The sequence below is a fragment of the Ambystoma mexicanum genome, chromosome 9 (genome assembly GCF_040938575.1).
Source record: "Ambystoma mexicanum isolate Mex_15411 chromosome 9, UKY_AmexF1_1, whole genome shotgun sequence".
Lineage (NCBI taxonomy): Eukaryota > Metazoa > Chordata > Amphibia > Caudata > Ambystomatidae > Ambystoma > Ambystoma mexicanum.
In genome coordinates, this window is record NC_090931.1 from 435605309 (window position 1) to 435623258 (window position 17950).

Here is a 17950-nt window from a genome sequence, read left to right on the forward strand (position 1 = left end):
TTCTTCCTAAAAATCTAATACTAGAACTGGCACTAGATCACGCCCAGCATTGTGCAATTTGAGACCACTGTATCTAGTCTACTGTGCTTTTGTAAACTGGGAAGGGTGCAGCATGGGTTGCCTGGCTCATTTTATAGCATCTTATCATAGTTTACAGCATGGTCTCCTATCAATCATCGCCCTTAGGTTACAGTAATCATCCTCGCGTATTCTTCAGCACACTGGGTTTATTAGTATATTTGCATATTGACTACCCCCCAATAATATTGTGAGATGGTGGAATGTTTTAGCAGCATCTAGATTTGTATTGGCTGCTCACTGCAATACACTTAATACTGTTTAATTTTGATGTCTTGCCTAGAAGAGATGATAACTAGTGCTAATTCCAAATATGGGTCATTGCTATTTGAAGACTAGCCTATAGGATGACGCCTTTGGCAAAACAAAACATTCTGCTGGCTATCTAGTCTTCTAGGTGCATCTCTTTTTCAGAACACTGAACCAGACCCAGGCCAGGCCCATCTAATACGCATTTCGATCTTTTGCTATGTTGTAGTGTTTAGTTTTCCCTTTCCCATTTTTTAATCCGGGAAAGAAGGCCACGATTTAAGGGAAAACATAGAGTGCTTGATGAGCTACACGCGTATGACGTGGGTCTAATTCCGTGCTGTTGTTTCTGTCGGCCTGCAATGTTGCCTGTTTTATTTGTAACTCTGACTTGGCCAAGTTTCTCTTGAACGTTCACTGAGCATCACTGTTGCGCTCCCCCTCCCCCCCTCGAAACCGAGAACATGTGCCATTCGGGAGTGTACAAAAAGTTAAACTGGGAGCTGGGAGAGAGACCACCCTTATGAAATCCCCCTTGGAAGAGAAGTGAGCATGTCCTCTCTCACTCATTGGTATGTAGATTCAAGGTGTCCCAGATATGTGTGATATGACTGAGGTATCCATGGAGCCATTGCACCTTTCAAATGGTGGCCGGCTATTCTTAGTGTTGCTTTCACACTGGTAGCTTCAAATGTGAGATGAGGCTAAAAACAACATTTTGATAAATATTAAGAGTCTAATAATGTGTCTACAAAATCACAGTGCTTCAGGAAGTTCGTAATCCGACCTCACTCGTTGTCTCGGGAGGATAACTTGGGGGTAGGGCGCTCGCCTTGGAAGCAAGACAACACAGAGCAACACCTGCGTCCGCTCTTACAAACCTCTGGGTATTACGCACATAGTAAATAAACTATTATAATAATTATTATAATATAATAAAAGTATCTGGAAGAAGACTAGCAGGGTTGCATGAAACAGGACAACACCTCAGAATCTCTGACAAGTCTCTGTCCATCAGACGATCAGAAATGCTGAAGTGCGCGAACCAATCGGAAGTCTTGAAGTGCGCGCGCCAAATCAGAAACGAGGCAGATGTTAGCAAACACATCAAATAATTTACTCTGGAGAACAATAACTGAACTGAATCATTGCATGGCAATACACACATCTTAGACGATACTGAAGAAAGAGTAATACATGACCCACAACAAGCCAGCATATAAATAGACAACGTGCAGTCTGTGACGCCCATATCTTTTGTCATTGGGATGCTGGGCAATCAGGAAGCCCGAGTTTCTGTGTGCGCGCGCAGCTGTTGTGACGCAACTAGTTTTCCACACCGCCGCCCACAGGTAGGGATTTCAGAAAATGTTCGGGCAAGGTGGTTTGGATGAAATTTTAAAATTATTTTTGGGGTTCCCCTTCCCTACAGCTGGGAAGCCGTACCTGCAAATGTTAACAACAAAAATGCATTGATTGGGTCTAGTAGTTTGCATAGATGGCCACTTTTTAGAGTGGGACCGAGGGTCACTTGTGCTTTGCCCACACCCCCAACCTCGAGAACTGTGCTTATTTGCATAACCACACACACACACCCTAATAAGGATGCAACGTTCTATGGACCCACCACATTGAGAGCAAACTGCATTCAAATCAGGAACAAGCACAGTTCACATTAATTTACATTTTATAAAAGTTCTGAGCAGTGTGGATAACTGTATTTGCCCGGAGATGATCGTCCTTTGCCATTAGTTTGAAATGCAAGCACTTCATCTTGTTTGCATCACTCAGTGGAAGTGTGCGCTGCATTACACATTTCAGTTACCCTTTAATCAGGATTGGGAAGAGCTGGCATTGCACTGTAGTGCCTTGTAATCTTGGGAAAACACTGTTCTGAGCTAAGGGCCTGATTCACAGAGCATTTTCCAATGGGATTGCACCATTACAGAAACACTTCTGTGAATCAGGCCCACACGATCGGTGACTTTCTTGACATATTGAAACAACATTGATACAATGGAGCAAACACAATTGTATGTCTGGTACCATTTTATATCTGGTCCCCCAGTTCATGCTTATTTTATTATATTAAGAAATTAGCTTTATTTCTAACTGGGCCCTACCAATAACTTGTGAAAATGACTCGACAACACTTAAATCACTTGTTTCTTTTTTCTACAGAGTAGACATTTTGGCAGATACAGTACAGTATGAGAATGATTTTTCCAAGATCGCACACTCTAAGAGACGAAGCTGGCATTTGAGCTACGTCTACAAATTAGGACCCTCCCGGACCACTTGTCGTCTAAAATATATAATGAACCAATCTGACACATATATAAATCCTTGCATAAGTACTCTATGCAAAAAGATAATGATTGCAGCATTGTTTTCCCCATTCAGAATGGAAGTATACAAGTAGCGGAATGCAAAGTATCCTACGACTAATCATTCTCCTCTTGGTCCTGCCTTGAGGGAACCCAACCTGCCGCTTCTAATTACCCACACTCTAAAGAAAATGTGAAGTTCCAAAGAAAAAGAAAACCCTTTTTGTCCATGAAATCATGGAAATAAATTAGACGCCTTAAAATGCCCCACGAGCTCAATTTATGATTCCATTTAAGTGTCTTGAAGGAAGATGCAGATGTCCATAGATAACTGCAACTCTCATTACCCAAGGATTCATTCTAAATTGGAGACTTCCTGTCCTTTCAAATGTGCAGAAAAGTTAAGTGATTCGCAAGGCCCTCATGCCGGATATGGGGGGTGTGGCACTAACAGCACCTCAGCCTTCCTTACAAGGTTTTGGAGGTGAGGGGTGATACAAGACCCTGCCAGGAGAGAGAGAAGCATTTCCCCATGCCAAAGCCTGCAAAGCAGAAGGCAAATACCTGTGACTGTTTACAGTAGCACACCTCAATAAAGCGACTTCAAGCAGATGTAAAGCTTGTTTTGCATTTCAAAGAATCATCCCTTTAGTAAAGGTGCGTTTTCTCAGCCTGCCTTGCTCGTGGGTTTAGTAGGGCCTTTGTGGTCTTGAATGTTTGGTGTTTAATTGCGTGCAGGGGGTCAATTGGCAGCTATGCGTTTGGGGATATTTAAATTCAAAAGGGAGTGGCACACCTCTCAACTGTCACGCTTTTGGTGGGTGCCACCCGCCCTGTATTCATTTTACCCATCAACCAAGACCCCTACGCCCCCATAAACTTCAATGCCCCCCCCCCCCCCCCCGCCAAACACAAAATCGGGTGTTTTCACTCGCCCTGGGGACACAAATGGTTGAGAGCTACGGCAGTGGCACAATGGTAAATACGTTTTTGAGGCACATGGAGTTTTAGTTGGTGCAGTTTTGTATCCTGGGAGCACAGGTTCCATGTGATAAAATCGCAGCAAAAATTGCCGTGATTACAAAATATCGCGGCAAAAATGCCGTGGTTTTACCGCTGCAATCCATGTAAAGGATGCGGGGGACACCCCTGCAACCCCTGGAACCATTTTACCATTTAATGGGAGCGGGAGACACCCCCGCAACCACTGGAACCATTTTACCATTTAATGGGAGCGGGGGACCCCCCCCCGCATCCTCTGGTCCCTTTAAATGGTTTAATGGGGCATACCTTTACCGGTCAAACCACAGCATTTTTGCCGCGATTTTTTTTTACCACGATATTTTTGCCGCGATGTATTACCTGATACCGGAGCACATGTCTGATCACTCAATCAGTATGAGGAATGGAAGAATGAATTCCGTGAAACAAAGGTAAACGACTTCCATTGGGGAGGCGGAGGCATGGTGGATGATTTCTTTTTATTTTTATTGATTGATCCAGCTGAAATGAATTAACTTTTCAATATATGGTGGATGATTATACTGGAGAATATGCTTACTAGACAATTTGCAAGCAGGGAGTTCCCTGGTTTTATCATTCAGGGTGCAGAACTTGAGCCTCACTTTGGACTTCATTGACCTCTGGCCCTACACCAAAAATCTGAAGGCAGGGCAAAACTAGTTGGTGAAAACTAAACACCTTTCTGAGCTGTTTATCTTTGCCAAGCTAATGCACAAAAGTGACATAGCATCTAGCCTGTGCAGATTGACTCTTTATCAGGGAGTCTGTGCGTACTGTTAGCCCCATTGTATGGTTTCATACTGTGGCAAAATCCGAGATGAAGCACTGGAGGGAGGTTGTGAGTGACTATGGGTGATCATGGGACAGGTTTATTAGCCTCTACACAGCAGAACAAAGAAAGGCAGCCAGCAGGGTAACTCGAACCTTAAATGTTCACTCAAGAAATGCTCTTAAGCTTTCTTTATCAGAGTCACAGCCCTCCCCCCCCCCCCCAGGTGAAAATGTAAGACCTTAATGCCGAGCCTGTTGAGGGCCGGTCCCTGAAAACAGCCTGGCTTGGGAAAGAAACCTTTCTGACCATCAAAAGATATTGAACCCCCTCTGTATAAACAACTCACCCTAATAATAGTACATGGTGACTATGCCCATAAGCAACTATGTTTTGCCTACCAGATCAAAATAGTTAGCATTTATGTGATCTCCTTTTAGGGGCCTAATTCCACAGTTTTCACCTTGCATGAATCAATGAGCTATACAAATGAACTAAATGAATAAACTATTACTTGAAGATTCATGGCCTGTATTGATGAAAGGGTGATGGTGCGGAAATAATTATTACTATTTTACATCGGTGGAAGAAAATAGAAAAATTGCTCTTAACATTTTAGTGTTCAGAGTTTGTGATTCTGTTATTTTGTATTGGATCGTACATTAGTTTGTATGAATGTATAACAGATTTAATGTAAACCATATTAAACTGACATTTTTAAAAAAAGGAGACAAACCAGACCATGGAAAAAAAATTGGTGGTACTACAGTCGGGACACAACAGAAAGGCACAGAAGCCAGGAGCCTGCACGTCGCTGTGTAATTACAAGCATGTTTTTGTCCAGGGGTAATTGCCCTTCAGTGCCACATATACCCATTGCCACTTTAAACAATGCTATTTATATGCTAGCTGCATGGTATTTTAATCATTTTTTCATACTGGTCAGTATACAATGGCACGCACCCCACACATCCCCACTCCCAACCTGCAAAAAGCGCACAAAAAAGTTGCTCGAAAGATGGCTTGGCATAGACATGTTTTGCACAGTAATCCCTGCATGTATACTTCAAGGTTTGATTTCCAGAACTGATTCCTGTCCATGTGAGAAACATGATGGGCCTGATATAGGAGGCCAAGAAAGGGGTTTCTACCATTACCAGTATGCGCTCATTGCTACCTCCGAGACTCCCTGTAATGGCAGGCATTCACGATCATTGATTCGTCCTCATACATTATTCAATGTCCTCTAATCACAGAGATGGGACATCTTACAGTATTACATATCTCATCTTTCATTTCTGTATCTTTGTAGCATTAGTAGAGAAAGAGGGCTCCAAAGCAGGGAGATGCTCTCCAAGTCATCCATACTGCATCGGGCAAACACTAGGACCTTCAAATGCGGCTTTTCAGGGCCCAGTGTATTGCAGAAGAACAGCATATCTAGTTTGGCGAGAGAGTCTTTGCTCTCAGTGCACGGTAGGATTGTCACAAGGCCAATATAACCGTTTTTGTTGTTTTACTTTTTGATTCCCATGTCCCAACTCCCCCCATCTTGTCTTGTGGCGCCTGGAAACACCTGTGTGTAGGCGCCATACAAATGTCCAATGCATACATAAAATTGGTCCAGATGCTTCTTGAAGACAAACAATAGTTAAAGTGGCTGTAGGGAGCATTGGAAAATATGACAACAATAGCCACTCAAAGGGATGCAGGAAAGGTTTCATGTAGAATCAGCAAGCCCAAGCTCTTCTGGTCTGTGATATCTTTTCAAACAGGATAGCATGCCTAATGAAAAGGACAAATCCTGCATTTGGGCAACGTGTGAGCATCCATCCCACTAACAAGTATCACATATAAAATGAGACTCCTTGTCTTGCACTCATACACCCACAACTGGATGCACTCCTCCAGCTGCGATCTCAAAGTTTGAATCCTTTGTCATATTAGTAGTTGATTGTATTCACGATGACAGCCATTTACACCTGGTATTTGCTCACTTGCTTATCCACCATTGAAATAATGGAAAGAGCAACATATTTGCAAGAATACACTAATTTCCTTTTCCCTTTCCTTTCTCATCTGTGTTTGGACTGCTGCTGAGGCCAACGACAACAGGGCTTTGTCCAGATCATGTGGGTAGGCAAACCAATACCCCCCATACATCACAAGGTGTGTTACTATAGATCTGTGACGGTACCCATATTTATGTCAGACTTCCAAATCTACGTGACTTTTTCTGATCTGAATTATTAAGTATGTTTTATAGCTAGCTTATACCTGCATATATTGTATTTGTTCATGGTATGTGATAAACACTTGAAATGTGAGATACTACTAAAGCCAGCTGCCATGGCTGACAAGAGGTAACTTGATCATCAGAAACATTCTATGAGGTTTGTCTGATGGTGTCCTTGTTTTTATGTAACTGCCATAACGATGGCTTTAGGACTTGTGATTCTTACGTCCCCACCGAGAAAATGACACTATGCCCCAGGGATTCTCCAAGTTGGACAGAAAAGAAAAATGACTCGCTCTGCCTGTCACTAAATACTATCCGTCAAAGGAGCATTTAGGGCCTGGGACTAAGTTGAGGATGTTTTTGTAGCTGGTGCATCCATGGTACCACTGCAGAGATCCATCAATATCCTCCCGTTGCATTATGTTGCATTCACACCCATGATTCCTCATCATCGTCTGCCTTTGCTGGTTGGATTCTTCCTTGATCACCTTTATTTTCCGAAGTTTTGGACTGGGGTGAGTTGCTGTGGTCTGACATCCAAGCTTCTTCATCAGACCTAAGGTTTTCTGTACTTTGTGCTACCTTCTTCACCAGTGTCCTGTGTACAGACCTGTGGGGTTCCTGAGCTTGACTGCTTGAGGAATTGCAGAGCAGGGATTTCTTGATTTCTTTGGCATTGCTTGTGTTTGCTTCCTGTCTGTACTTCCTGGGGGTGGGAATTCTTGATGGCTGCTTTTCAGGTCTGTTATCCCGCCGTGGCCTAATTTTGGGGCGCAATTTTAACTTGTAGATGGATGGCACCCTCTCTGGCTTCTTTAGGGATCTTTTAGGTTTAATTATTGGAGCAGGATTAGACTTATCTAAGTCTTCTTCCTGTGGGGGAAGGTTGATGGAATTTCCCTGGTCTTCACATGTCCCCTGACTCTTTGGTTCATTTCTGCTGATCGACTTGGACACTCCACGAGCTCGACGCGAAGGGACCCTTCTTAACTTTGTGCCTTTTGTTTCAGCACTGGGTGTTTTTCTCCTTGTATAGGTTCTTTCCATTTCCAAAGGCTCTGAAATGTCCTGTGTTCCATTGGAAATTGTCAATTTTGCCTCTGTGAGAAAACCCTCTTCCCCCTTCTGGGGAATTTTGGCAATCCAGTTTTCCACATCCACCCTGTTCAGCTTTTTGTGTCCCTTTGATAGCTCCAAGACCACATTGTCATAGCTTGCCTCTGTCGGCCACGTTGTGTTAATGTAAACACCACTTCGGGGCACTACACCACTCTGCCCATAAGTCTTCAAAGTGCTTGGAAAGGATGAAACAGAGGACAGTGCACTGAAGTCGTGAACTGCAGTGTCACTTGCAATGCTGCGATCTGGGGTAAAGTCACCAAGCCGGTTTTCCAAATTGTTCTCATCCGAGTCCCCTTCCAGCTCCTTAATGTTGGAGAAGATCTCATCTTCCAGGCTCCGGTAGAGTTCCTGTTCCTGCTCCGGATTTATAGGTAATGGTGTGTACCCACGCTCTCCTTCCACGTGATCTACACTGTTGGTGTTTTCACGTTCCGTAGACTCATCTTCCCATACAGTTTCACATCGTGCATTGTTCATGCTAATCTCCATGTGAGGCCGACCCACCTTCTTGGTCATCCCTGGTATTGGGTTGAGAGTGCGGTCATCAGTCTGATCCAAAGAACTACTTTCCACACTGCATGTTCCCTGTGATGTTTGATAGGAATTGGATTCGGAAGTATCATCTTTATGGAATTTACCTCCATTTCGAAACTGGTGTTCTCCCATATCACCTTTCCATGGCGTGGGTGGCCTGATGGACATTGAGCTTTCTTGAACTTGATTGTTAGGACTAAGATTCTGTTTTGATAAACTGGTCATTGATTTTGAGGGTGAAGGAGGCCTTAATGACGGCACACATGCATTTTTGCCCACATTTCCTGATCGAGCATTTAGGTTCTGCTGTTGTCCTTTAGGCTGCTGTCTGGGTGAATTATAAAGCTGTTTAGTGGGGCTCAAAGAGCGGGTTATTGCAACAGAAGCTCTGGTACTATGTTCTTGAGATTTATAATGCCGTTGGGTACCTATGCGTGTCTGTGGGGTGGTGTCTTTTAGATTGGCAGGCTGTGACATGGTCTGCGTTAGCTGCTTGCCTTTTGCAGAAGGCTCTTTCTGGACTGTTACTATGTTTCTTCCAGTATCTCTCCTACATTGCGTCCTTGCGATGACTTCTGATGACCTTGTGCCGTCCTCCTCACTTTCAGTGAGCTGCGAACCCAGTGATGATGTTGAGCTACTGAGAAGATCTCTCCCAGTCCGGGGTGACATTATCTGCTTGGAGCCGATTCTCTCCTCTGTTAAGGACTTCCTCTGAGATGGAGTGGCTGGACGATCTCGTGATCTGAAAATAAGAGCAACAGAATTAATTCTTCAGTGAAACATACAGAAGAGCACCTGTCTTGTGGGTAAATGTTGGCATTCATAGACATAGCTTAATCAAGAGTACCTTTTCTAGGAATGGCACAAATGGTAACTCAGGGACTACCACCCCCTCCTTCACCCATCACAAGTCAGTTCCTGCTCAGTAACGGGAAGATAATAAGCTGTTATGTTACTGCATTAGTAAATCTGTTGCCAGTGGATTCCATGTATTGGAAGTGGTGTTTGGCTGGTGGACGCACCAGATAGCAAAATTGAGTCCAAATCCAGAAAGGCCAACATATACAAGTAGTCTCACCAGAAATGTATTCCATGTACAGATCACTTTGTATATATTCATTTTAATCCTGCAAACCCTGCATGGCTTTTACCCTTCCCTGGTTCATTGGGCCCTGCGCCAATCTGTATCTCAGCATTCCTGGTGGAAACAGGCTGATAGACACTCTAGAGTCTAGAATATGTTTATCTTTGCAGAATTATCCCTTAGGCTATCAGTCTAATTTCCTAACACGCATGTCTCTAAGTCTCCAGTCTACCTTTAGCATGGTAAAAGAGAGGAAACAATGGAGGGCTGTGTCCCAGCTCACAGGACCTCCATGGGCAGTGGGTACACCTGCTTCTGGACAGACAGGGGTCCTAAATCGATGAGTGACTGGGAGCTACAGGCATGACTTTATGAAGTCCTGTAACTAGCAGCTTGTGCGTGCGTCATCATGTGCACAAGAGGGCATGCATCAATGTGTTCCTCTGAAATCCCCCCTCCAAGCCCCAGGCATCCCATTGAGCTTCTGTCCTGGATTAAAATCCATGTTGAATTGCGCTTTCCACTGTGGAGGCACCATTATAGTCCTGCCTTGTGATTATCATTCAAGTAAACCAGGCAAAGGCTTGGCAGCTATCTTGTCTATAGGATGGCTTGAGAGAGTCTGAACACATGAACAATGATCTAACATGCAGTGTTCCATATATATAATATAACGTTTCTTCATTGAATATATATATATATATATATATATATATATATATATATATATATATTAGATGAAAAACTTTAGTTAATGATCAGTTAAGAAAAGAACCATATCGCAACAAACCCCCATGAAATTCAACGCATCGTGAAACTCAGGACCGGTTTAACTCGGGCATTCCTGTTGATCTCCCCTATAATACTATATCCCCCATAATGGCATTTTCTATTACACTGTGAACCCCTCATCCTCTAATAAATGTGTCCTCTTGGGCTTTGCGATGAGAACGTGCCGAGTTAAGCTGGTCCTGAGTTTCCCAATACGTTGAATTTCAGGAGCTTTGTTGCAATACGTTTCTTACCTTAACTAATCATTAACGTTTTTTCATTGAATTTCGAGGGTTTTATTATTCCATAGACTTTTTTCACACCACTGGCCATGGCCTATGCCCATTACCAGTGGTTTCGGCCTTCGGCCTTGCCCATTGTATATTTTAGAGCGGCCCATGGCCATGCCCACTGTATATTTTCTAACACTACCAGATCACTAGCCACGGGCTTTGGCCATGGCCATGCCCACTTTATTTTTTTAATCACTAACTGGTCCCTAGCCATGGCCTTCGGCCGTGCCCACTGTCCATTTTAAAACACTACCAGATCACTTGGCCATGGCCAGTGATTTTTCACACCCAACCTCGCTGTATCTGTTAAGATTACTAAAAACCTTTTTTTTAATTACTTTTTTGCCATAGCCGCAGGAATAATTATAATTAGGGTTTCTTGTTTTCAGTGTTTACTTTTTTACTTTTGGGGTGTTCTTCTAGTGTTTTCCAAAAATGTCAGACTCTGTGTTTATCAGGGTCTTCCCCTTCAAACAATCATGGATAACTATTTTCTCCAGTGTAAACACACAAATATTCTATTGTTTCATTGCGTGCATAAGTAGGGCAATATCTCTCATGACCAGCTGCAAGAATAACATATGCCCAGGTTTGAGAGGCTAACCTTGAAATCCACCCTAATCCAACCATCACTCAAAGACATTCATCAATCACAGACTGATTATGACTGATTATGACCTGTTTTGACAGTGGTATTGTTATGTATAAAAGATGGCAGGCTTTGAGAACTCACAATTTTTGTAGGTAATGCGCAGTGAGATTAAATTATTTGCCAAGGATTACATACTTTGGTTAAACAGCGTGCTATAAGCCCCTTGTTTTATTGCCGGTTTCTTGGTGACTGTTGTGATACATCGCACAACCCAAACTAACCACATTTAAACAGCACGGAAAAGGGAAAGAAATTACCAGCTGCAAGAATAACATATGCCCAGGTACGTTTGCCCCCATAGAAAAATCAAAAGCTGGCACTCGTGAATATACACAAAATAAGTGAACATATATTTTAAAGTGAAATATACAAATGTAGTTCAATTGACCTTCCCCTTAGAATAAAGTGTGCAAGACAAAATAGGATTGGACTTTAAAAAAAAGTAATGAACACCAGAAAATAAACCTGAGAGAGGAAATGTTCTAATATGAAACGTGCTCACCTTTTAAACCCAGAAATATTCCCTGGAAAACAAAATCCCAAAACAAAACAAGTGCTTGTGGTCTTGTGGGTAAGTGTCTGCACTGGGAGCATGACAACCTGAGTAAAATCCTGGTAGACACATACTTGAGCAAGCTTGGCAACCTCAAAGAAAAAACACCCTCTGTCCACCCACACGTGTCATTTACTTGTACCCTGAAAAACAGCTACAATCAGGGGAAAATAACTGCACCAGTTTCCAGGATTGCAACCTCTCTTGTCACATCCTGCACAAATTCTCATGACGTACTTGCCCTCTCATCATTTCCCCTCCGCAGCCCCATGTCTCGCTTTCAACAATACTCTGCTTTATAAAGATAACTTGAAAAGTACACATACCAAAGTGTCATTCAAATATATGAATCCTTATAGAACTATGTTAGGAAAAAAGTGCACAACTGTGGCATTATTTCCCTCATCTTAAATGAGAGAGTACATCTTAAATGAGAGAGTACATTCAGCAAAGGGCCATAAATGGTCTCTTAGAGAACACCGGGAACATAGAAGATCTTTAAACCATATTGGGGCTATATTACAGTATAGTTAAGTTGCTCAAAAACCCTGACATGCAGCTAGAGCAACTTAGCTTCGCACCACCTGTTGCACAGCCTATGACCACAATGATGACATCACAGATCTTATCACTGATGGCAACACTAATTAAATTACAACAGTAACCGGCATTAAGCATGGTCTTCAGTCATGGTCAGTGTGCATGGCCAAATATATTTGAACACATGAATGGGTACTAGTCATGGCCTTTAGTTCTGGACAGTGGTCATGTGCACTGAATATTTTTTAAAACTAACAGGCTACCAACTATAGATTTCAGCCTTTACCAGTGGATACAGCTTTCAACCATGTCCACCACTGATCAGGCACTAGCCAATACAATACTGGGCAGTGGCCACAATCTTTGGCTGTACCCACTTTATGTTATCACATATAAATGGGCCACTAGCCATGGTCTTTGACCTTGAGTAGTTTGTACATCTTTTGGCCATGTCCACTGTATATTTTAAAATAATAAAGTGCAATAGGCAATGGCCTTCAGCCATTCCCACTGTGTATTATACAACACTAACCAGCCACTAGCTATGGCCTTCGGACGTGCCCACTGGATATTAAATACACTAAACATCCACTAGCCATGGTCTTCAACTCCATACTAACCAGTGGCCACGGCCTTTGGCTGTGCCGACTGTATATTCTAACATATTAATGGACACTAACTATGGCCTTTAGCCATGGCCACTGACTACAGCTTTCAATGTTGTCCACTGTATATTTTAAAACAGTGATGGGCTACTAGGCATTACTTTTAACCATGCACATTGGTATTTTTTAACACTAACCGACCACTTGCAGTGGAGGATGCTCCAGGCTTTATACTAGGCAATAGAAGACTTCTGTATACATAGACTTTTATATCAAAACATGTATACCTTTGGTGTTGGCCAGTGACCCCAGCCTTGGTCATGGCCAAGTCCACGGCCTAAATTGTTATTAAGGTAATCAAAGTTTTCATGAGCTGACTTATACATTATGTTATGTCTAATTCCATTATTGATGTAATCAGTTATATACAATGTAATTAGTGTTGTCCCCAGTGATGTGATCTGTGATTTCATCCTTGTGTCTCATAGGCTGTGCAACAGGGGGTGTAAAGTTAAGGTGGCTTTAGCTAAATTTCAGGGGTTTGGCTATGTTAAGTTCTCACCTTAACGTCCCTGAAACTAAAGTTTTTCCTTGATTTTCAAAGGTTTTGTTACAATGTATTGCTCACCCTAACGTCCCTGCAATGAAACCTTTTTCCTTGAATTTCAAGGGTCTGTTATTCCAAAGATTTTTAGAATGCTTCCAGACCACTAGCATGATCTTCCGCCATGGTGAGTGGGCACAGACTTTAGCCATGCCCACTGTCCATTTTCAAATGCTGCCAAACCACTAGCCATGGCCTTTGGCCTTGGCCGGTGGGCACAGTCACTCTATATTTTAAAACACTTGCAACCCATCGCTCAAAGACGTTCATCAATCACAAACTGATTTTGTCCTGTTTTGACAGTGGTATTGCTATGTATAAACAATTGCAGGCTATGAGAACTCAACATTTTTTTAGGCAATGCACAGTGAGATTAAATTATTTGATATGACATTTATCACGCGCCTCTACACAAGTGTTTCAAGGCACGATGAGGCAGGGAGGGGAAACAAAGGGAGGACAAGACAACGATCTTACTAGGCCTAGTGACATTGAGATTGTGCAAGTGCAGGGGAGAGGGAAGGGGAAAAGTTCCAGGGGGAAAGGGAGGAAGAGCAAGTGCAGAACACAGGATCAAAAACTAGTAGTGCGGCCAGCCGGGCGCAGTGCAAGGGTTAAGTGCAGACAACGAGTGTCTGATAAGTGCAGATAGGGGGACTGTAGGGTTACAGATACAGACCCAAGTGCAAGGGTTGCCAGGTGGCAGTGCAGGTGTCCAACTGGGTGGGCAGGGACCTGGGCCAGAAGTTCAGAGGGTAGCCAGGTGACCAGTGCAGTATCAGACAGAAGATAAGCAGAGAAGAGTAAGAGAGAAGACAGAAGCAAAGAGGAAAGCCTTGAGATTCTTCCGGAACCGGACATGGTTATGCTCAAGTTTCAGAGAGGCAGGGAGGCTGTTCCAGAGGGAGGCACCAGCCGAAGATAGAGATCTGCCCCCAACTTGTTGCTTGGAGTAGCGCGTAACCCACAAGGAGTTGGAGGTGGAGGAGTGAAGAGTAGGAAGATATTTCCAAAGAGAGAGTTGGAGGTATTGCGGTCCCAGGCCCCAGAAGGCCTTGTGGACAATGCAAAGGGTCTTGAACTTAATCCTTGCAGCCAATGGAGAGATTTCAGGGGTGGAGAGATATGATCCCTTGGCTTGAGGCCAAGGACAAGTCTTGCAGTCCTGCTCTGGATGAGTTGTAGAGGACGGAGAGAAGAGGCAGGCAGATTTAAAAAGAGGCTTTTGCAGTAGTCAAGCCTAGAGAGAAACAGAGCTCTGGAGACAGAGCGCTTCTGTGGGAAGGAGAGGAAGGGAAGAATACCTCTGACGAGGTAGTTTGACTTCTTAGAGACGTCAGATATGTGAGGCAAGAAGGAGAGTATGGAGTGGAAGATGGCCCCAAGGTTTCTAGCCTCGCAGGTGGGAGCAGGAAGAGGGCCAAGGGAGGCTGGCCAGAGAGTGGCAGGAAAAAAAGGTTCAGGTGTGCCGATTAGGAGGATCTCTGTCTTACTGGCATTCAGGCAGAGATCATTGGCAGGACACCACTCCTGGATTGCTGACAGACAATCCGGGATGAGAGAAAGAGAAGAGGCAGCAGAGGGGGAGCCTGAAAGCGAGCTGAGTATCATCCGCATACCACTGAAAGTTGGAGCAGAGAGCAGCAATGCAGTGGGCGAGAGGTGCCAGATATTGGTTGAAGAGCCAGGGAGAGAGGTTAGACCCCTGGGGAACACCACAGGTAGAGAGAGAGATTGAGGAGAGGAAGGACCCAAGTTGGATGTGCGAGGGCCGGTCCGAGAAGAAAGAAGTCAGCCAGGCCAGAGTCTGATCAGCTTTTCCAGGAGTTTGCCCAGGAAAGGAGTGATGGAGATTGGCAATAGCCAGAAGGCTGGATCAATGGTGTCAATGTGGCCCTTGATGGTTTTGGAAGAACAGGGAAGAACCTGTTTTGACAAGGCTTTCATAGATCAGACTTGTCTAGAACCTCATCTGGGGGGAAGAGAGGAAAGGCAGAGAAGGAAGGGGAGGGTGGAAGGGGGGGGCAGCAGGGGTGCCGGAGGAAGAGGAGAGAGTGGAGGGAGAAGCAGGAGAGGACGAGAGGGTGGACAGGATGTCCTGGGTTTTAGAGATGAAATGAGAAGCCAGGGCCATACTGAGGGCCTGGGAGGGGACAGGAGGTGTAGAGACTGCACCAGGATTGGCCAGCTCATTGCAGATTTTAAAGAGTTTGGCCGTGTTGTTAGATGCAGCAGAGTCGCAGGCTTGGATGTGAGCTCTCTTCTTAGTGAGGACAGAGAGTAGGTATTGCCTTTGGAGCAGGCGGCAGGCCAGTTTGTCACAGGATGTACAAGATGCCAACCATTTCCTCTGAGCCACCCTACACTTGCGTTTAAGGTCAGCTTGAGCACAGTTGTGCCCCAAGGTGCCACCTTTCGGCAGGTGTGTTTTGGGGGTCAGCAGGTATGAAAATCCAGGCGTTGGAGACAGGATTTTAGCCGCGGGAGCCTAAGAGGCTCACGTCCTTCTCATCTCGCAGTTGGCCACACCCCTGGTACCCTCATTTCTTGACTGTTATTTATCCCATATTCCCTCTTCCTTTATGGGATACTACAACTCCAATAACTCTCCTCCTTTCTGTTTCAGCCCAACTACTGAGACGAGGAAGAGGTACACTGAGACTAGGAAGGTTAACACTAGTAACATGCACTGGCCTTGTCCCACTAATAAGGCCAGGCAAGGTCAGGCACTCAGTCCCAATCACACACACCTGAAACTCATGGACTATTTTCCAAACTATAAAAGGCAGAGCACAGAAAGACACGAAGAGTGAGGCAGGGGTCAAGAAGAAAGACAAGCTGGATGGCGAGATGGAGGAGCAGCTGAGAGAGAGCTGGCGAGAACCAGGCCAGGGAGAATGGCACGCTGAGATTCCATCAGGTTGCAAGTTGAGGCAGGAGAAAGCGTGGCAAGGGAGCTGTGTCTCCAAGAAACCAGGAGAGTTCAGAGAAGGGAGTCGAGGGGCCGGCGAATCCCTTTCCTCCATGCAGCAACATACTGCTAGTTTCCTCCAGGCGCCGCTAGTCTGCCCGGGAGTGTCTGAGGGGCAGACCCCTATGAATTGAAAATTGAAGAACGCGTGAAAGCAATCACAGCCGGAGAGTTCAAAGAAAGGGAGACCTCGGTTTGTGATACGATTGTGGAAAGCTACAGTTTTACACGGAAGGATGCATGTTGAAGGATAAAGACATTGAACTGAAAGCTTGAATGTGTTTAGCCGGCAAGGGAGCTGATGAGAAACAAAGTAACAGAGCAGTGCCATGTGAGAAGGCACATTTTTAAACACTTCTTGAAAGATAACAGAACAGTTAATGTTGAAAACGAAATGTGTTTAAAGCCATTGCATGAAAGGGCATGAAGGAAAGAGTGTGCAGAGATCCCAAAATGCTGAAGTCAAAGTGAACTGATATTTTTGTGAAACGAAGAACAGAGTGGCTGTGGGCCCGTTCTAATGAACTATATGGTTTTGTGAAATAAGGAACAGAGTGGACAAGGGCCCGTTCTGCAAAAGAAAGTGCAAGAGGCACAGACATTGAGAAGTCATCCCTATGGTCAGAGTGGTCATGCATAGGGGTCAGAATACGGTGCTGTTGCGAAGGTCTCTGACAGATTACCATTGTGAAAAACTAATAAGGACCCTGCTGTCGCAATGGTCACGCATGAGGGTGATAATATTATGCGGTTGCAAAGGTGTCTGACAAATTAACTTGTGAAAGTGGGTTGGGGAAGGGAGTTCTCTCGGAGCTCTTTGAAGAGGAGATGTTTAGTTGGAAAGTGTTTCAGCCACTTTTAAGTGTTTGAAGACAGGCAAGGGCATCCTGTGAAAGTAATGAAGAAGGAACTTTGTGAATACCTGTTTGTTTGAGAATTGTGAAACTGGGTGAGGGAAGCCTGGAAGAATCCATTCAAGAGAACTGTGATGCATGTTGAACTGACATTGAAATAGGCGAAGGAAACCTAGCCAATTCATGGGAAATCTTTGATCTGTGCATACTACCCACCTTGAAGGAACATTGTAAGACCCTCAGTGAACTGAACTTGAGGAAGGAAGTGGTGAGCCACTTTCATTGCTATTCTGACATTCTTTTGACAAATTCTTTATTTTCATCCATTTTCTCACACTTAGTTATTGTGAAGCGTGAGGGCAAGTATAGGTTTCTGACACAGACTTTTCCTTTGTTTGACTTGATTTGGACCATTTTATTTTACTTTGATGGTCGAGACTACTCCCATTATAGCATTAGGGCCAGTTAGGAAGTCTCCAACCCCGGTCACACTTAATAAAGGTGTTGAAACTTTTACCTCTTAAGTCTGTGTCCTTACTTGTGATACCATGCCTGCCTCACACATTGCATAGGATTAACCTGCAGTTTAGATGTTTTTTGATGTTGAAGCCTACAAAAGTCCAAGCGCTGAGTTTCTTTTAAAAGAAAATACACACCATTAGCTATGTCTTAACGACTA

General features: G+C 44.1%; 1 protein-coding gene across 2 annotated transcripts in view; it reads right to left on the minus strand.

The window, feature by feature from the left end:
• Positions 1–1422: 1422 nt before the first annotated feature.
• Positions 1423–17950, minus strand: part of GAS2L2 (growth arrest specific 2 like 2) — a 255990-nt gene continuing 239462 nt past the window's right edge. For both annotated transcript variants that reach the window (XM_069614921.1, XM_069614922.1), the window contains exon 6: positions 1423–9086. In XM_069614921.1, the coding sequence (XP_069471022.1) occupies positions 7115–9086 (1972 nt within the window). In that variant the 3' untranslated portion in view covers positions 1423–7114. The remainder of the gene's footprint in view (positions 9087–17950) is intronic.